General features: G+C 44.4%; 1 protein-coding gene across 1 annotated transcript in view; it reads right to left on the bottom strand.

Moving 5' to 3' along the window:
* Window positions 1-18,765, bottom strand: part of fndc7a (fibronectin type III domain containing 7a) — a 44,314-nt gene that overhangs the window by 8,440 nt on the left and 17,109 nt on the right. The window contains exons 8-10 of the mRNA XM_085982439.1: window positions 18,142-18,399; window positions 17,551-17,805; window positions 1,884-2,138 (exon numbers count right to left, since the gene is read on the bottom strand). Of these exons, the coding sequence (XP_085838565.1) occupies window positions 1,884-2,138; window positions 17,551-17,805; window positions 18,142-18,399 (768 nt within the window). The remainder of the gene's footprint in view (window positions 1-1,883; window positions 2,139-17,550; window positions 17,806-18,141; window positions 18,400-18,765) is intronic.

Here is an 18,765-nt window from a genome sequence, read left to right as displayed (position 1 = left end):
GACAAAACCTGCCAGAGACTCGCTGTCCTTCTAGATGGACCCGGAGGCACAGGGTCGACGTGCAATGGAGCCGAGCTGGGAGCACCCTGCGCCCTCCGACGAGGACTCTCCACTGCTGTCCCTATCTCCACCATCTGCTGATGCTCACTTGTGAGCTGTGATACACCAGGTGACAACTCTACTCTATGTCCCGAAGGTCCCACCGAGGTGTGAGTGTCTGCGCTGGTGCAGGGTGCGCTTAATTCTGCTGACAGAACGCCCTCAGAGGTTGCAGCTTCCTCTGAGGAGTCTGGAAGCTCAGGCTCTTCCTCCTGGACAGTGGGGACGGGGGCTCTCGATGGTCCTGTGGGGGAGTAAAGGAAAGAGTCAGAGATGTGAGGCCAAGGTTACATGCACATTGAATATTGCAGATGATCAAAAGTCAATCTGTTAGAGCATCAGATTCATTATCAGTGACTCATGCAATGTCAATGAGAGAGATGATAAACTATTCTGTCACCAGCTTGCTCTGATGCACCCGTCTGTCCGTCCCCCACTTGTGCATCCTCCTCCACTCCCACGATCTCCAGGGCCGCCTCCTCCCAGGGGGTGAGCTGGGCTACTGAGGGTGGCCCTCCTCCTGTCCTCACTCTTTCCCTCTTATTGTGAGCTCTCTTTTCCTGCAATGAGGGAGACAAGTGGAGTTTGAGTGAGAATGAAGGAGTGAGTGTAGAGAATCCATATCATTGATGGTTAGAAGGAGACATAGAAACATAGAAGATAGGAGCAGGAGTAGGCCATTTGGCCCCTCGAGCCTGCTCCGCCATTCAAGGAGATCATGGCTGATCATCCAAACTCAGTACCCTGTCCCTGCCTTCTCCCCATATCCCTTGATCCCTATAGAACAAAGATGGAGTGAGGTGGCAAGACCAAGGGCCCTCCCTGTGTGTTGTAAGTTGTTTTCATAGCATCACAGCGCTAGGGAGTGTGAGGGCTGCATAGTCGAATAGTTAGGTGCATGTGACCATAGAGAGAGAGGGAATGGGTAAGGGTGCAGGGATGTCAGTGTCAAGTGGGATGTGGAGGGAGAGGTTGTCAAAGCTAAGTGCTGGTGAGGAGAGGCAATGCGGATCAGATTGAGGGTGATGGGAAATTCATACTCACTTTTCCAGTGCGCAGAAAGTCATGAAACCTCTTCTTGCACTGCAGCCAGGTTCTGCGGCATATGGACATAGAGTTGACCTCCTGGGCCACTTGCATCCATACAGCTTTCGTCTGCTGGGGAGGCTTCTTCCTCCCTGAGGAAGGGAAGAGCACCTCCTTATTTCCTCTTGCTCCCTCCACCAGAGCTTGCAGGGCGGCGTCATCGAACCTTGGTGCAGACTTTGGCCGACTGCTGGACATATTGGCTGGAGGAATCTATCACATCAAAGGGCATAAGGTTTGCAGACTGCAGAAGAAGCAAGGCTGTTTGTAGGCCTTAAATCCACCAGCACTGATGACGTCATCGGAGGCGACTTTCAGGGTGGAAAGACTAAGTGGGCCAGGGGTTCCCACATGCTGGAAATCAATTGCCCAATTAGGTGAAAATCGCATATTTTTCCCACATCAAATTGGAGTCGGGGGGGCTAACACGAAAAGCGGCTGACACGCCCCCAGCCCGCCCCAATGGCAAAATCGAGCCCTATGTTTCAGGTTAACGAAGGGTCCCAGACCTGAAACGTTAACTCTGTTTCTCTCTCCATGGATGCTGCCTGGCGTGCTGAGTGTTTCCAGCATTTTCTGTTGTTATTATGCTGTTAAGATTCACTGCTTGATAAATGACTCATATCTATATTGAGAATGATGATTGAAATTAACAAAATGTCATTTATATAAATGGAATCTCTCTGTTCTTTACTTACTGGATGAATACCCCCGGTAGTTGCACACTGACATCTGTCCAGTTTCACTGATGGCACTTAAAGACACTGTATAGTTGGTGCTGCAAGTTATACATCCAAGAAGGCAATGGGTTTCTCCGGTGTGGCATTTAGCCTGTCCTTTAGATGACTCCAGGACTGTAGTATATGACTGTGCTCCAACTGCAGCAGTCCAGCTAACGTTGGTCATTGACTGTGTAATCTGTGTCACTGTGAAGCTATTAGGGCAGCAGGGTGCTTGGAAGAAAAATAGAGGGTTTACTGCTAAATATGTCATTTTCCATTTCTGAATCGTTATCTTTATAATATTCACTCCCAAGAAATTCCTATCCAGTGATTCTTAAAAAAAATTAAAAAGTGATGAAGTCAGGTTATAAGGCAAATAAACGTCACGACAAAATAAAAAATTGGAATACTGTTTTTGTCTTCACATATTTTGACCCAGATTATCTTATAAAATGATTATAAAAATTATAGTGAAAGTAAAGGATTATCAAGAAACTTTTTAGTGACAATATCACACTAGTAACATACCTTCTAAAAATTAAGCATAAACCCATGAAAATCATTTCTGGGAAATGCAATTATTCATTGTGCTGCTAAGATTAAAGCAAGTGAACACATGCAAAATTTGAGAAATTCTCAGAAATACTCTGGTTCCCAGTTTATCTGGCCCTCTTGGGATATACTTCCTACCATAAGAACATAAGAAATAGAAGCAGGAGTAGGCCAATCGGCCCCTCGAGCCTGCTCCGCCATTCAATAAGATCATGGCTGATCTGATCCTAACCGCCAATCTACTATCACAGAACCATCTCCTGAATCTAACAGAATTAGACACACGAAATAGGAGCAGGATCAGGCTACACGGCCCCTGGGCCCGCTCCGCTACCCACAGGGCCATGACTGATCCGAACCTAGACTCATGTCCAAATTCCTGCCCACTCCCCGTAACCCTTAATTCCCTTTACTTCTAGGAAACTGTCTATTTCTGTTTTAAATTTATGTAATGATGTAGCTTCTACAGCTTTTTGGGGCAGCATATTCCATCGACCTACCACCCTCTGAGTGAAGTAGTTCCTCCTCCTCTCAGTTTTGAAAGACCAGCCCCTTATTCTAAGACTATGCCCCCTAGTTCTAGTTTCACCCATCATCGGGAACATCCTCCCCGCATCCACCCGATCCAACCCCTTCACAATCTTATATGTTTCAATAAGATCACCTCTCATTCTTCTGAACTCCAATGAGTAGAGTCCCAATCTACTCAACCTCTCCTCATATGTCCATCCCCTCATCCCCGGGATTAACCGAGTGAACCTTCTTTGTACTGATTCGAGAGCAAGTATGTCTTTTCTTAAGTATGGACACCAAAACTGTATGCAGTATTCCAGGTGCGGTCTCACCAATACCTTGTACAACTGAAGCAATACCTCCCTATTTCTTTATTCTATCCCCCTAGCAATGAAAGCCAACATTCCATTGGCCTTCTTAATCACTTGCTGCACCTGCATACTAACCTTTTGAGTTTCGTGCACCAGGGCCCCCAGATCCCTTTGTACTTCAGTACTTTCCAGTTTCTTGCCATTAAGATAATAATTTGCTCTACGATTTTTCCTGCCAAAGTGCATAACCTCACACTTTCCAGTATTGTATTCCATCTGCCAAATCTCTGCCCACTTACTTAGCCTGTCTATGTCCCCTTGCAGGTTTTTTATGTCCTCCTCACTCACTACTTTCCCTCCCATCTTAGTATCATCTGCAAACTTTGATATGTTACACTCGGTCCCCTCCTATAGATTGTAAAGAGTTGGGGACCCAGCACTGACCCCTGCGGAACACCACTAGTTACTGATTGCCAGTCTGAGAATGAATCATTTATCCCAACTCTCTGCCTTCTGTTAGATAGCCAATCCTCTATCCAGGCCAGAATATTAACCCCAATCCCGTGATTTTTTATCTTAAGCAATAATCTTTTGTGTGACACCTGGTCAAATGCCTTTTGGAAGTCCAAACACACTACGTCCACTGGTTCCCCTTTATCCACCCTATATGTTACTTCCTCAAAGAACTCCAGCAAATTTGTCAAACATGACTTCCCCTTCATAAAACCATGCTGACTTTGTCCTATTAAATTATGATTATCCAAATGTCTTGTTACTGTCTCCTTAATAATGGACTCCAATATTTTACCTACCACAGATGTTAGGCTAACCGGTCTATAGTTTCCAGCCTTCTGTCTACTGCCCTTTTTAAATAAGGGCGTTACATTAGCAGTTTTCCAGTCTGCCGGGACCTTTGCTGAGTCCAGGGAGTTTTGGAAAATTATTATCAATGCATCCACAATCCCTACCGCCACTTCCCTCAAGACCCTAGGATGTAAGCCATCAGATCCAGGTGATTTATCCGCCTTGAGTCCCATTATTTTACCGAGTACCACTTCCTTAGTGATTTTGATCGAGTTTAGCTCCTCCCCCACTATAGCCCCCTGTTTGTCCAGTGTTGGGATATTCTTAGTGTCTTCTACTGTAAAGACTGATACAAAATATTCATTCAGTGTTTTTGCCATCTCCATATTTCCCACCATTAATTTCCCGGTCTCATCCTCTAAGGGACCAACATTTACTTTAGCCACCCTTTTTCTTTTTATATAACGATAAAAACTCTTACTATCTGTTTTTATATTTTTTGCTAATTTACTTTCATAATCTATCTTCCCTTTCTTAATCAATCTTTTTGTTATTTTTTGCTGTCTTTTAAAGTTTTCCCAATCCACTATCCTCCCACTAGATTTGGCTACCTTATATGCCCTTGTTTTTAGTCAAATACTATCCTTAATTTCTTTACTTAGCCACGGATGGCTGTCTTTTCTTTTACACCCTTTTCTTCTCAGTGGAATATATATTTTTTGGAAGTTGTAAAATAACTCCTTAAATGTACACCACTGATCATGTATCGTCTTACCCTTTAATCTATTTTCCCAATCCACTCTACTCAATTCCGCTCTCATACCTTCATCGTCTCCTTTATTCAAGCTTAGCACGCTTGTTTGAGATCCAACCTTCTCACCCTCTAATTGAATATGGAATTCAACCATGTTATGGTCACTCATTCCAAGGGGATCCTTTACTAGGACATTTTTAATTAATCCTGTCTCGTTACACAGGACCAGATCTAAGGTTGCTTGCCCCCTGGTCGGTTCAGTTACATACTGCTCAAGAAACCCATCCCTAATACACTCAATGAACTCACCCTCAAGGCAGCCCTGCCCAATTTGATTTGTCCAATTAATATGATAGTTAAAATCCCCCATAATTATAGATGCTCCCTTATTACAAGCCTCAACTATTTCCTGATTGATACTCCATCCAACAGAGTTGCAACTGTTCGGAGGCCTATAGACTATGCCCACTAGTGTTTTTTTCCCCTTATTATTCCTTACCTCCACCCAAACTGTTTCATTATCCTGATCTTTTGACCCAATATCATTTCTCTGTATTACAGTGATTCCTTCCTTTATTAACATAGCCACCCCACCTCCCCTTCCTTCCTGCCTGTCCTTCCTGATCGTTAAATAACCTGGTATGTTTAATTCCCAGGCATTGTCACCCTGCAGCCATGTTTCTGTAATGGCCACAAGATCATACCCATATGTAGTTATTTGTGCCATTAACTCGTCTATTTTGTTACGAATGCTACGTGCATTCAGATAGAGAACTTTCAAATATGTTTTGTGACACTTAGTTCCTGCTTTTGCCCTTTTTATTACTTTACCTTTTACTCCATACCTTCTGCCCCTTCCTGACCCGCTCTGGTTTTTAATTTCCCCACTGCTACCTAAGTCTATGACCTTCTCTGTTGTCATTTTTATTATTTGCTCTCTAGGAACCTCCCCCCCACTAGTTAGTTTAAAGCCCTCTCTACAGCCCTAGTTATATGATCCGCCAGGACTCTAGTCCCAGCACTGGCCAAGTGAAGCCCGTCCCAATGGAACAGCTCCCTCCTGCCCCAGTACTGGTGCCAGTGTCCCAGGAAGCAAAACCCATTTCTCCCACACCAGCTTTTGAGCCACGCATTTAACTCTCTAATTTTATTTGTCCTAGCCAAATTCACTCGTGGCTCAGGTAATAATCGAGATTATTACCCTTGAGGTTCTGTTTTTTAATTTGACCCCTAGCTGCTCATACTCCTTTAACAGAACCGGCTTCCTAGTCCTATCTACGTCGTTTGTACCAACATGGACCATGACAACTGGATCAACCCCCTCCCACTGCAAGTTTCTTTCCAGCCCAGAGGAGATGTCCTTAACCCTGGCACTGGGTAGGCAACACAGCCTTCGGGACTCTCGCTCTCGGCTGCAGAGAACTCTATCTATCCCCCTAATAATACTATCCCCTACCACTACAACATTTCTATTTACTCCCCCCTCTTGAATGGCCCCCCGTTCCATGGTGCTGTGGCCAGGTTGCTCATCCTCCCTGCAGTCCCTGCTCCTGTCCCCACAGGGAGTAAGAACCTCGAACCTGTTGGTCAAGAGCAAGGGCTGCGGCTCCTCCAGCTCTACCTCCTGGATCCCCGTACCTGCCTCACTCGTAGTCACACCGTCCTGTCCCTGACCATGGGCTACATCTGAATTACTTAACTTCATAGGCGTGACCACCTCCTGATACACAGAGTCCAGGTACTTCTCCCCCTCCCTGATGTGTCGCAGTGTTTGAAGCTCAGACTCCAGCTCATCAACACGGAGCTGTAGCAGCAGACACTTGTCACAGACGTAATCACCGTGAGCCTCAATGGGGTTCACCGGCTCCCACATCTCCTGCTCCATTCTATGTAACTAATTAAATTTTTTATTGTTATTTATGGACACCCTCTGCCCGATTTTAGATGCTAGTATCCCCTTTAATTAATTGGATTTAAATTAAATCAATCCCTCTAGTTACACCAGTTAAATGGTTTACCAACAGTCACTCTGCACCAGAAAGGCCTTATTAACTACAACCCACAGAGTTAAAGTTTGAAAAGAGCACCTAACACCCCACTTACCCTAACTCACAGCACTCTTTGATGATTCGCACTCAGTGCTTGCTCGCACTAGGACTGGTCTTTTTATACTGTTTGTTTGTTTACAGCCAAATGAGTCACCCCTGCGGATTGGTTAGAAAACTGGTTTCCACTGCCTGCTGTGCCAATTTACTCCTACTGCAGTGTAACCTTGTTTTACTCTTCTTAAACCAACAGAATCCCAAATATTTAACTTTTCCCCTTTACTTAAACTGCTTAAAGTAATCTTATCAAGAATGATTTAAAGAGAAATAACAATTAAAGAACTCTCACTCTTACCCAAACTCACAGCACTCTTTGATGACTCGCACTTACCCTTTAACTAATTAATTAAAATTAAATGAATCCCACCAATTTCACTACAGTTAAATGATATATTTAAGGGCCCTGGTTTACAAACTGTCCCTGGTACACCACAGAGACCTTAAAAACTATAAACCACAGACTTAAAGTTTTAAAACGAGAGAAATACTCCAACCAATCACCTACCTGTTTTGTGGTGATGTCACACCTTGGATACTTTTTACCTCTCTCCTTGCCTGAGATTGGAGATTGGTACGCCTACCTGAGCCTTTGGGGCCTCTTGTAGTCGCTCTGCCACTCTGCTCCGCCAATTTGTAAGCATTTTTCCCCTCTCATCAGTACCAATTTTCTCCTCTCTCCATCCCTTCCCTCCAGCAGGGGTTGACTTCTTGCTGAGCTGTTGGGCCTGAATTTGCTGTCGGAGGCTTCCCGCGGGCGGATGCCTCCGACCAGCAAAAAATCTACAAACTTACCTTGTGCCTCGGGATCCACAGAGACTCGCGCTCCTGGGCCGCTACGCGTAGTCATGCGCAGAGGCCCAGGTATCCCGGGGCGCAGGCGGTTCGCAAGCACCCCGGGGATCACGTGGGCCGGCCCAACCAATGGCAGAAGGGTATGTATGGAAACCCCATAAGTATGAATGGGAATACCCACAAAAAATACCTCGACACTTTAAATCATTTTTAAAAAAAACACATATTTAAAATTAATTAAAATGGCATTTAATTAAATATTTAAAACAAAAATTTATTTTTTTGAAAAATAAATTTACATGTTTTAAAGCGGCTAAAATATACTTACCTTATTTCACAGGTTTTTAGTATAAATTATTGGAAAAAAATTCTTTTTCTGTTTTTCAAAACTTTTGCACTGGCAAAAGCAGGCCTTGCATCTGTTTTTACCAGTCGTAAGAATTTCACAGGCATTCGCTGGGCAGAACTCTCTGCCCACAGAGGCCCTTTTCCCGGGGATGCGGAGGTTCTGTCAAGATCGCAAGTTCTGGGTTTTCGCACATGCACAGCACATGCCTAAACCCGGAACTTGCAAGGCCCCTCCGGGCACATGCGCACCTCGTATGCACCCGTAGGGGCAGCAAATTACGGCCCAATGTTCCACAGGCACCAGTGTTAGTCACCCTCTAATATCTCGCTCAAGTTGCCATTATTCACATGTGAGCTTTAACTCGAGTGTGGGAGCATTATACAATCCTGTCCTCACCCGATATCTATAAACTACTCTTCAGGTAGGGCCTGTTAGATAGAAAGAGCTTGGAGTTATACAGCACTTTTAATGATCTTAGGATGTCCCAAAACACTTTACAACAATTCAAAAAAAAGTATTAATTGGCTGTGATGTAGGGATACACAGCAACCCACTTCTGTACAGGAACGTCTCTCAATGAGATAAATGACCAATTTAAATGGTTTTGGTGATGTTGGTTGAGTGATAAATGTTGGACAGGACACAGAGAACTTCCCTGCTCTTCTTCGAGTTCTGCCTTGGGATCTTTTATGTCCATGTAAGAGGGAGACGGGGCCTCAGTTTATGCCCACTTGAGAAGGTTTAACATTTGATCCAAAAGACAATGGCCGGAATTTTCCCCTATAAATAACGGGTGAGTTTGGAGGTTGGGGGCAGTTAAATTGTTAAAAATGGTATTCCAGACTTGATCCCGCCTCCAACCCGCCCACTTCCAGTTTTGACAGAGGCGGGATGGGGGGGGTGGCGGGCACCAACCTGCTCCCAGGGGGCGGTACCTTAATTTAAATATTGTAATGAGGTTGGCAGCCTCTTTTTTCACCTCCATTTTGAATGTAACTGTCTGTGGACAGGTTTCACACAATTTGTGAAACCCGGCAGTTAAACAGAGGCGGGCACTGCTGCATCCAGGAGGTAAGTGGCTTTATAACTACCTCCTGCATCCAGGGTCCCTGCCTAGCCCATCCCTGTGATCAGAGACCTCCCACGGGCCTCTGATCATCTCTACAGGCCTCCGATCTCCACCATGAGGCCTTTCCCCCAACCCACTGATGATGCTGAGGCCGGCCACAATCTTCCGGTCCCCGGGTACCTCCAATCCCTGATCCTCAGCCATCCCCCCTCCCCCCCACGATCCTCGACCTAGCCCATGCCGATCCTGACCCCTCCACCGGTCCTCGGCCATGCTGACTCCGCAATCCCCCCACCAATCCCCGACCATGCCGACCCCGCGATCCCTCCCCCCACCAAGCCGACCCCGCAATCCCTGCCCCCCACTGATCCCCAACCATGCAAACTCCATGATCCCTCCCCCCCAAAATCCCCGACCATGCCAACCCCTGAACCCCCACTGATTCCCAACCATGCCGACCCCGCGATCCCTCCCCACACCGATCCCCGACCATGCGATCCCCCCCCCACGATCCCCGACCATGCCGACCCCGCGATCCCTCCCCCCATCGATCCCCGACCATGCCGACCCCTGACCCCCCCACGATCCCCGACCATGCCGACCCCACAGTCCTGCCCCCAGACCGACCCCTCGCATCTGAGGCCTACCCGCCCGCAGCCAGCCAGCCTCTCAGTCTGGCTGGCTGCAGGCAGGAATCCAAGGCCTCACATTCAAATCAGGCCCTGCCGTTAAAGTCATCAGGGCCTGCGGTAAACCTGGCCTCCCCTGGTTTCCCGCCCGCCTCGGAGCCCCTCCCCATCCTCAACCCGCCTCCCTTGAGAAAATTCTGGCTAATACCTCCAACAGTACAGAATTTCCTCAGTACTGCAATGGAGTGTCCGATGAGATTATATGCACAAATCCTAGCGTGGGGCTTGAAACCACAACCTTCTTACTCAGAGGCAACAATGCTACCACTGAGCTAATGCTGACACCTGATAACAATTGTTACATTGTTATATAGTATCACATCGTTAAATGGAACTACTTTGGTATGGGACTACTTTGGTATGGTGTAGTTATATTGCTATGTGGCACACTGTGCACGGGCAGTGCACAGTGCAGCGTCGGACATCTTGTATCACTCCGCACCATGCCGCAGCACAGAAACAAAGCAGAAATACAGCTAGTAAAAGCAGTAACTAAAATGAGCTAAAAGTGTCTGTATTATTTATAGTAAAAGAACACAAGGAGACACAACATGGTGGCAGCGGTATAAATGAGTAAAAAATTGTGCTACGAATAAGACGAAAAGTGATTTTATGAGCTGATTGTGAGTGCCGATGTCTGCGGTGATTTGAGAGTGAATCGTACGGGAAACTAAAATGACGACTGTGCAAATGCAACCCCTCATGAACTGGGAAGCCGACGATATAGTAGAAGCATTCCGCAAGTTCAAACAGAAATGTGAGCTTACATTCAAAAGCTTCCTGAAGGGTACTACCAACGAGGAAAAGGTTAGTTACATTCTGTTGTGGACAGGAGAAAAAGGTCTAGATTTGTATAATAGCTGGAGTTTGACTGAAGACGAAAATGAAAACCCTGCGACAATTTTTGATAAATTCAGCAGCCATCTAGAGCCTAAATCCAATCACCGTATACACAGATACAAATTCCAGAGTCTAAGACAGGAACCCGGTGAAACAGCTGACAATTTCCTAATAAGGCTGAGAAATGAAGCCAGCAAGTGTAAATTTAAGGAAATGGAAGAAAAGCTTGTGGACCAGCTAATATGGGGGTCAGCGCATGTAGAGGTACAAAAAGCCCTGATAGGAAAAGAAAAGCTCGGAATAACAGAGGCTGTAGATACTGTGAGAGCTCATGAAGCCATGAAGCAGCAAATGAAAACGCTGATTTCTCAAACGGCTGACATGCGGACGGCTTCTGAGATGGACAACAGAGTGGATGCAGTGAGAGAAAAGTACAACACACAAAGACATGCACATGATAACGGGGGAAACATGTACAGAAATTGTGGAAGACCGCACGATTACACAGACAAGAGGAAATGTCCAGCATATGGAACAAGCTGCAATGCATGTGGCAAACTAAACCATTGGGAAAAGAGGCGTAGAACGAAAAAAGAAGGAACATACATCAAAAACAAAGGCGGACAGCAGAACCAGAGAAAGAAACACAATATACATGCCATGGATGAGCAGGATGATGATGATGATCACGACAATACACTAAACATCGAAACCATAAAGATACAGCTTCACGAGATGTCCAGAGCGGAAAATACTCCGAGGAGAGAATTGCACACCATCATCCAAATCAAAAAAAAGATCAAAGGTCGGCCCAAAACCATCAACTTAAAGTTGAAGCTGGACACAGGGGCTCAGAGCAATATTCTCCCATTGAGACTGTACCAGCAGATCTTTCCTGAAAACCTGAGAGAAGATGGCTACCCGAAAAATGGTTGTTTAAAGGCAAGTAATGTCACGCTGACAGCATACGGGGGGAGTGAGATTAAACAACTCGGAATAACCTTTATCAAAGGGACACATAAAAGAAAGAACATCAACTGCATGTTCTATGTCACCGACACTGAGGGGCCAGCGATCCTGGGATTAAACAGCTGCGAGAAGTTGAGATTGATCTCAGTGCATCACGAGCTGATGGAAACGCCACTGAAGATAGACAGCAACACCCCACTGGAGAACCGCCCACAAATCAAGAGTAAAAAAGACTTGATAGACATGTATCCGGAATGTTTCGGTGATACAGTGGGATGTTTCGGAGATTTCCAATACCACATCACCATTGATCCAGAGGTAAAGCCCGTTATCCATGCTCCACGAAAAGTACCCATCGAGCTGAAGACAAAGCTTGAAAGAGAGCTAAAGGAGATGGAAGGAAAGGGAGTGATCGTAAAGGTCACTGAACCCACAGACTGGGTAAACTCAATTGTGGTACGAGAAAAGCCAAACGGGCGTCTCAGAATATGTTTGGACCCCAAAGATCTAAACCAGGCGATAAAGAGGGACCACTATCCCACCCCAACGCTAGAGGAGATTACGCCATCACTGGCAGGAGCCAAGGTTTTCTCAAAACTAGATGCCAGAAATGGATATTGGAACGTGAAGTTGGATGAGGAATCAACAACACTGACAACATTCAACACACCATTTGGGCGTTACAAATTCCTGCGGCTACCATTCGGGTTAAAGGTCAGTCAAGATTAGAGTTGCAAAATTCTGGGAATTTTTAAAAGAGGAAACTTTCCATGGGAATTTTCGGGAATTTATGGGAATTTTGGGAATTTATGGGAATTTTGAGTTTTTTTGCACACTGATGGTTTTTGTCTCTGACCCTTATATTATCTTTGTCGTCAAAATAGACATACTGTTCCATACAAATAAAAACAGGCTTTCAAAACTTTATTTAGGTTATAATTTTGAACTTTATTGAACCCCCACAAAAAAGACCCATCTAAAATAAAATAAAAAGAGCGTCAGCTTATTTAGCCTGTAATTTGTCCTTATTTTGTCCCTTTGAGTCTTCTACTCATGAGTCTTCTGAGTCTTCCAATCCTCATTGCTCCTCCCGATTCTCTGACTCTGGCTCTGACGTGTCCATTTCCTCCTCTGTGTCAGTGTCTAGCTGTGTGGTGGACACTTCTGTATCTGGCTCAATAAGTTGTAGGTTCGCCCGGATAGCCACCAGTTTCTCCACTCTCTTGTTAGTCAGCCTGTTGCGCACCTTTGTATGCGTGTTCCCAAAAAGTGACCAGTTTCGTTCAGAGGCCGCTGATGAAGGTGGGATTTGGAGTATCACTGATGCAATAGGTGACAGGGCCTCAGATGCACAAAGTCCCTTCCACCAGGTATGTGCACTGATATGCTTGCATGATTCCCATATCCCATCCCCATTCCAAAGACCTTGCTTGGTAGAGAACTTTGCCGGACTTCCCAGAACTTTGCCCACATCCAGATTGAGATGGTGTGAGAGGGTAGAAATCACACTGTAAGCGCTGTTGATCTGTTCTCCAGAAAGTATTGGTCTCCCAACATGCTTTGGGTCCAGCATGTATGCTGCAGCATGAATCGGCTTGACACAAAATTCTTGACGCGTCTGTATGAATTGAACAATTGCCTTCTCCTCTGCTTTGAGCAGCAGGGATGTGGGTAGGGCAATGCTGATTTGTTCTTTTAAATCAGTAAAAAGCCTGTGTGTCTGTTGTCCTTCGTGTCTGTGCTCTTGAAGAACACTGGGAGAGGAGTGGAGACGATGTAGTTTATGATGCCCTCCCCTCGTACATTTGACCACCCATCTGAGATAACTGCAACACAGTCTGCCATCGCTATCGTTTCTTTGAGCTTTCCTTGGACTCTGTTATACTCAGCCTCCAGCAAATAAGTAGACAAAGCATGTCTAGTGGGAGGACAGTGTGCAGGGCGAATAACATTGAAAAATCTCTTCCAGTACACATTGGCTGTGAGCATGAGGGGTGAGCCTGTTGCATATACAGCTCGAGCAAGGCACTCATCTGCATTCTTCTGGCTATGGTTATCCATTGTATCAAAGAACCTTCCAAGTGAGCCAGGAGTTGCTGATGATAAGGAGCCTGATGCTGAATGAGAACCATCATCTTCTTGAATGGAAGCAGAGGAACTCTGGGCTGACTGCTGTGAGCTTTGAGTGAAGTTGTTGCATTTGGATAAATGCTGCTGCATCTTTGTGGCATTCTTTACATATGGCTTTCTACAGTGTTTGCACATGTACACAGTCTTTCCATCTTTAATGCCTGGGGTAAAATGCTTCCACACATCCGACGGTAAACGTGGCATTGTTCTATGCAGAGAAATAAAGGGCATTCATCTCTGTGTCGAACTGCGGTCGATCAGCATGATTGCAACAGGGTGAGTACATTTTTGCTGATGCTCCATGTGATGGAAGCATGACCTGTACACACACGATGCTACATCACCAATAGTGTATTATATTTTGTATATTTTAAATTGAAGGACAACAGAGTTCAACAAGTAACTGGTTTATTTGGTATAAAGTCTGATTTACTTACTGCATCATCACAACATCAGCAGAAAACAAAATGACTTCCCTCAGGACCCCTAGCCTGGATCTTAAAAAAACTATAGCAGTCTTACAGATGCATGCAGGCCAATCACAATTCGATATGCAAATATTACAAATAGAGGGAGCTAATCGCTCATCCACTCATCCAACCAATCAGGACACATTTGTTCACAGTCACACACAAAACTTGTAATTATTAAAACAAGCCAAGTAAGAAGATAAACATATATTGATTAAGAAATTCCTTAATAATTAAGATTCCATCTCTGTTAGTAATTTTAAGAGAGGACCTGTGGAAAAAAAAGAAAGAAATACAAAAAAAACAATATTATGCTAGCATGTGCTTTTTTGGGCAAAATTCCCAAAATTCCCAAGCTAAACTTCCCGTGGAAAATTTCTGGAAATTTACCGGAAACTTTCCACCCCTTTGCAACCCTAGTCAAGATATCTTTCAACAGAAAATAGACAAGACATACAGAGGCTGTGAAGGAGCTATAGGAATAGCTGATGATATTCAGATCTATGGAGCAGATGAAATAGACCATGACATGCACCTACATGAGGCCATGGAGAGTACCAGGAAGGCTGGCATCAAGTAAAATGCAGATAAATGCATTGTTAAAGTCAAGGAATGCCAATTCTTCGGTATGATTTATACACCAGCGGGAGTCAAGCCAAATCCAGAGAAGATTGCAGCGATTGCTGAAATGAAACCACCCAAAGACAAGAAAGAGCTGAGGAGTTACCTCGGCTTGGTCCAATACATGAGTTCTTTCATCCCACACATGTCGGAACATACAACAAATCTCAGAGAGCTATTGAAAGAAGACGCCGAATACCAGTGGTCGGAATCACACGAAAGGAATTTCAAACAACTTAAAGAACTGTTGTGCAAAGAAACAAGTCTGTCATATTATGACAGAAGAAAACCAGCCACTCTGCAAGTAGACGCTTCTACCAGAGGACTAGGGGCAGCTCTGGTGCAGGAAGGAAAGCCGATAGCTTTCGCATCAAAGGCCTTGACGTCAGCCGAGACGAGATACGCCAACATAGAAAGAGAACTATTAGCAGTAGTGTACGGATGCGAGAAATTCCATACATACCTATATGGCAGGCGATTTACAATAGAGAGTGACCATCGTCCACTAGAACAGATCTATAAGAAGAATCTGTGCAAAGCGCCTGCAAGACTGCAAAGACTACTTCTAAGGATCCAAAGCTATGACTTCACGCTTAAATATAAGCCAGGAAAGGAAATGGTGCTAGCAGATGCGTTGTCTCGATTGTCACCATATGAGAAACACGAGGTGGAGGGCCTAACAGTAAAAATCCACCACCTAGTGAATGTTACCCCTACAAAGCTCAGTCAAATCAGAGATGAGACTAGCAAAGATGAGGAGTTGCAACTACTCACACAACAAGTAATACAGGGGTGGCCGGAGAGAATCCAGCAGGTACAGGCGACAATTCGTCAATACTGGACGATTAAAGACGATATTGCAGTAGAAGACGGTATTCTCCTTGCTGGATCGAGGATCATCGTGCCAAAGACGATGCAGACACAACTTCTCCATCTCATACATGAAGGCCACATGGGAATGGAGAAATGCAAGCTGAGAGCCAGATCAGCTGTATACTGGATAGGCATGTACAAAAATATCGAACAGATGGTCTCTGCATGTGGTATATACCAGAAATACAGAAATGCACAACAGAAAGAGGAGATGATACCGAGTGAAATACCGTCAAGACCATGGCACACTGTTGGGGCAGATATCTTCATGTGCAATCAAGAATGGTATCTCATAGTGGCAGATTACTATTCCAAGTTTCCTTTTGTGAGAAGGATGAAAGACTTGAGAGCCACAACTACCACCAGGATTGCAAAGAGCTTGTTTGCTGAACAAGGAATCCCGGAAAAGGTAATCTGTGACAATGGAACCCAGTTCACGTCGAGTGAATTCAGAGCTCTGGCAGAAAAGTATGGGTTCAAAATAGTAACCTCATCCCCACATTTCCCAAGGGGACACGGGTTCATCGAAAGACAGATCCAGACTGTCAAGAGAACTCTCATCAAAAGTAGTGAGATGGTGGAAGACCAAGACCTTGCCCTCCCATCACTCAGATCAACACCACTGAAAGCAGACATGAAATCACCTGCGGAATTGCTGAATGGGAGGAAGTTGAAGACTACACTACCAGCAAAAATACATCCTCCCCAGGACCAGGAGGACTTCAGACAAAATCTGGCAGAAGCACAAATTGTAGGAAGCAAACATTACGATAAACATGCAAAGACGCTACCAGAATTGCTGAATGGACAATCAGTGCATGTGCAAGACCCGGTGTTGAAAACCTGGAATCCAGCCAAGGTCATTGGAAAAGCTGATACTCCAGATCCTACTTCGTAGAGACTGAACCTGGTAACCAATACAGACGGAACAGACTCCACATCAGACCTTCACCTGAACTGGATAAGCAGCAGACAACATCAGCAACATTGACAACACCAGCTACCACAAGCAGCACAACACCAGAAACAAGCGCTACAAATCAAACAACCACGAGCATGCACACTCCAACTCCAAAGACGACAGCAACAACAACAACGAGAGCGGAACACACCAAAACACCGCAGAGAGGAATGGTCACCACCAAATCCACAAGATGGAGGGACAGCATCCAACCACCTGAGCGATATCGCGGATAAAAAAAAACTCACAATTCTTTGTAGTTGATAATAATAGTTTAGATATAATATTTGTTAATTTAAATTGTTAAATTTCATGTTTTAGTTTTTTGAGAAAGAGGGATGTTACATTGTTATAGTATCACATCGTTAAATGGAACTACTTTGGTATGGAACTACTTTGGTATGGTGTAGTTATATTACTATGTGGCACACTGTGCACTGCGTCGGACATCTTGTATCACTCCGCACCATGTGGCAGCACAGAAACAAAGCAGAAATACAGCTAGTAAAAGCAGTAACTAAAATGAGCTAAAAGTGTCTGTATTATTTATAGTAAAAGAACACAAGGAGACACAACAACAATCTTGGCTGATTTTGTTCTGTCCTAACTCAGGAGCACTGAGGCCAATTGTAGCACTCCTGAGATCAGTTAACTCAGTACAGGCCAGGATTATGAACCTGAGAATCTCCTGGTCTGTGTGGCTCAGTAACTGTGTAAACCAACTGAGCCATCATGGAGTGGATGGAATATTCAGCACTTATCTGGCACGGTGTCCGAGACCATTTCAGTGGAAGATGTGTCACATGAAATAAATATTCGAAACAAATGGATATGTGTTTACCTGTTTCTACTGATAGGCTGTAGCTGGGTAAACTCTTCCCTTCTGGAGTTGTGGCCACTGCACTGACAGAGAAGGTAGCTCCACAGGGGAGGTTTGCGATTTCACAAGAATAGCCTGAGCTATTGCAGGATCTGACCCCAGCCTTTCCGAAAGCAAACACCTTGTACATGGCATCACGGTTATTTGGTTGCCACGATACATTAACGGTCGATGGATTCACTTTTGTAATATTCAGAATGCTGGGACTGCATGGTCCTGATAAAAAAATTGCAATTTCAAACTCTAAATTGTTCAATTAAATTTCACACTCAAAATTGCTTTGCTTCAATGATTACTAATTAAACTAGTAATGTAATAAATGAATAGTTTTTAATATCAGTATATACCCAAAGGCAAAAACCATAATCACTACTTTTATTCTAATTCACCTCTTGATGCTATATTAACCCTATTATATTGCACTGTGTGAACTAACATGGTAGGAATTATATTCTACTTATTACAGCATTTGTTCTTTCAATTAATTTGTTTATTAGAGCCCAACTAAATGTTTGATAGGATGACGTGCACACATCCCATTTGTAGTTTTACCTGTTGTGATTGACTTTCTCTGACATGAGTCGTTGAATCCCCTGATATCACTATAAGAATATATAGTAACATTGTAGATCGTGTTGCATTTCAATCCAGACAATGTACAGATTGTGGAAGTGTCATTACAGGACACCACTGAGCTCGAGTCTTGTGCTTTGGTTTCATACATTTCAGCTCCACGAACAGGATTCCATTTCACCTCAATAGTATCGCTTGAGACAAACAAGGCTTTAACATGTGTTGGACAGCATGGCGCTAGGACACAAAAAATAAACCTTTCAACACAAGCAACGGCAACAACCTTTCCAAAACTAAAGTCATGTTTACAGGGACAGAGTGTTAATTGATAGAGTGCGCCTGCAGTATTACATAGTATTTACAGCACAGAAACAGGCCATTCGGCCCAACTGGTCTATGCCAGTGTTCATGCTCCACACGAGCCTCCTCCCACCTTACTTCATCTTACCCTATCAACATACCCTTCTATTCCTTTCTCCCTCATGTGCTTATCTAGCTTCTGCTTAAGACAATATCTTATATTGATAAAATAATATTTGATTAGGGTATTTTAATGAAGATCTAAGCCACATACAGTAATAATAAAAGGGCAACTATAGATAT

The sequence above is a fragment of the Somniosus microcephalus genome, chromosome 3 (assembly GCF_052327205.1).
Source record: "Somniosus microcephalus isolate GS21.2 chromosome 3, FLI_Smic_1.0, whole genome shotgun sequence".
In the NCBI taxonomy this organism is placed as follows: Eukaryota; Metazoa; Chordata; class Chondrichthyes; order Squaliformes; family Somniosidae; genus Somniosus; species Somniosus microcephalus.
This window is presented reverse-complemented; position numbering and strand designations above follow the sequence as displayed.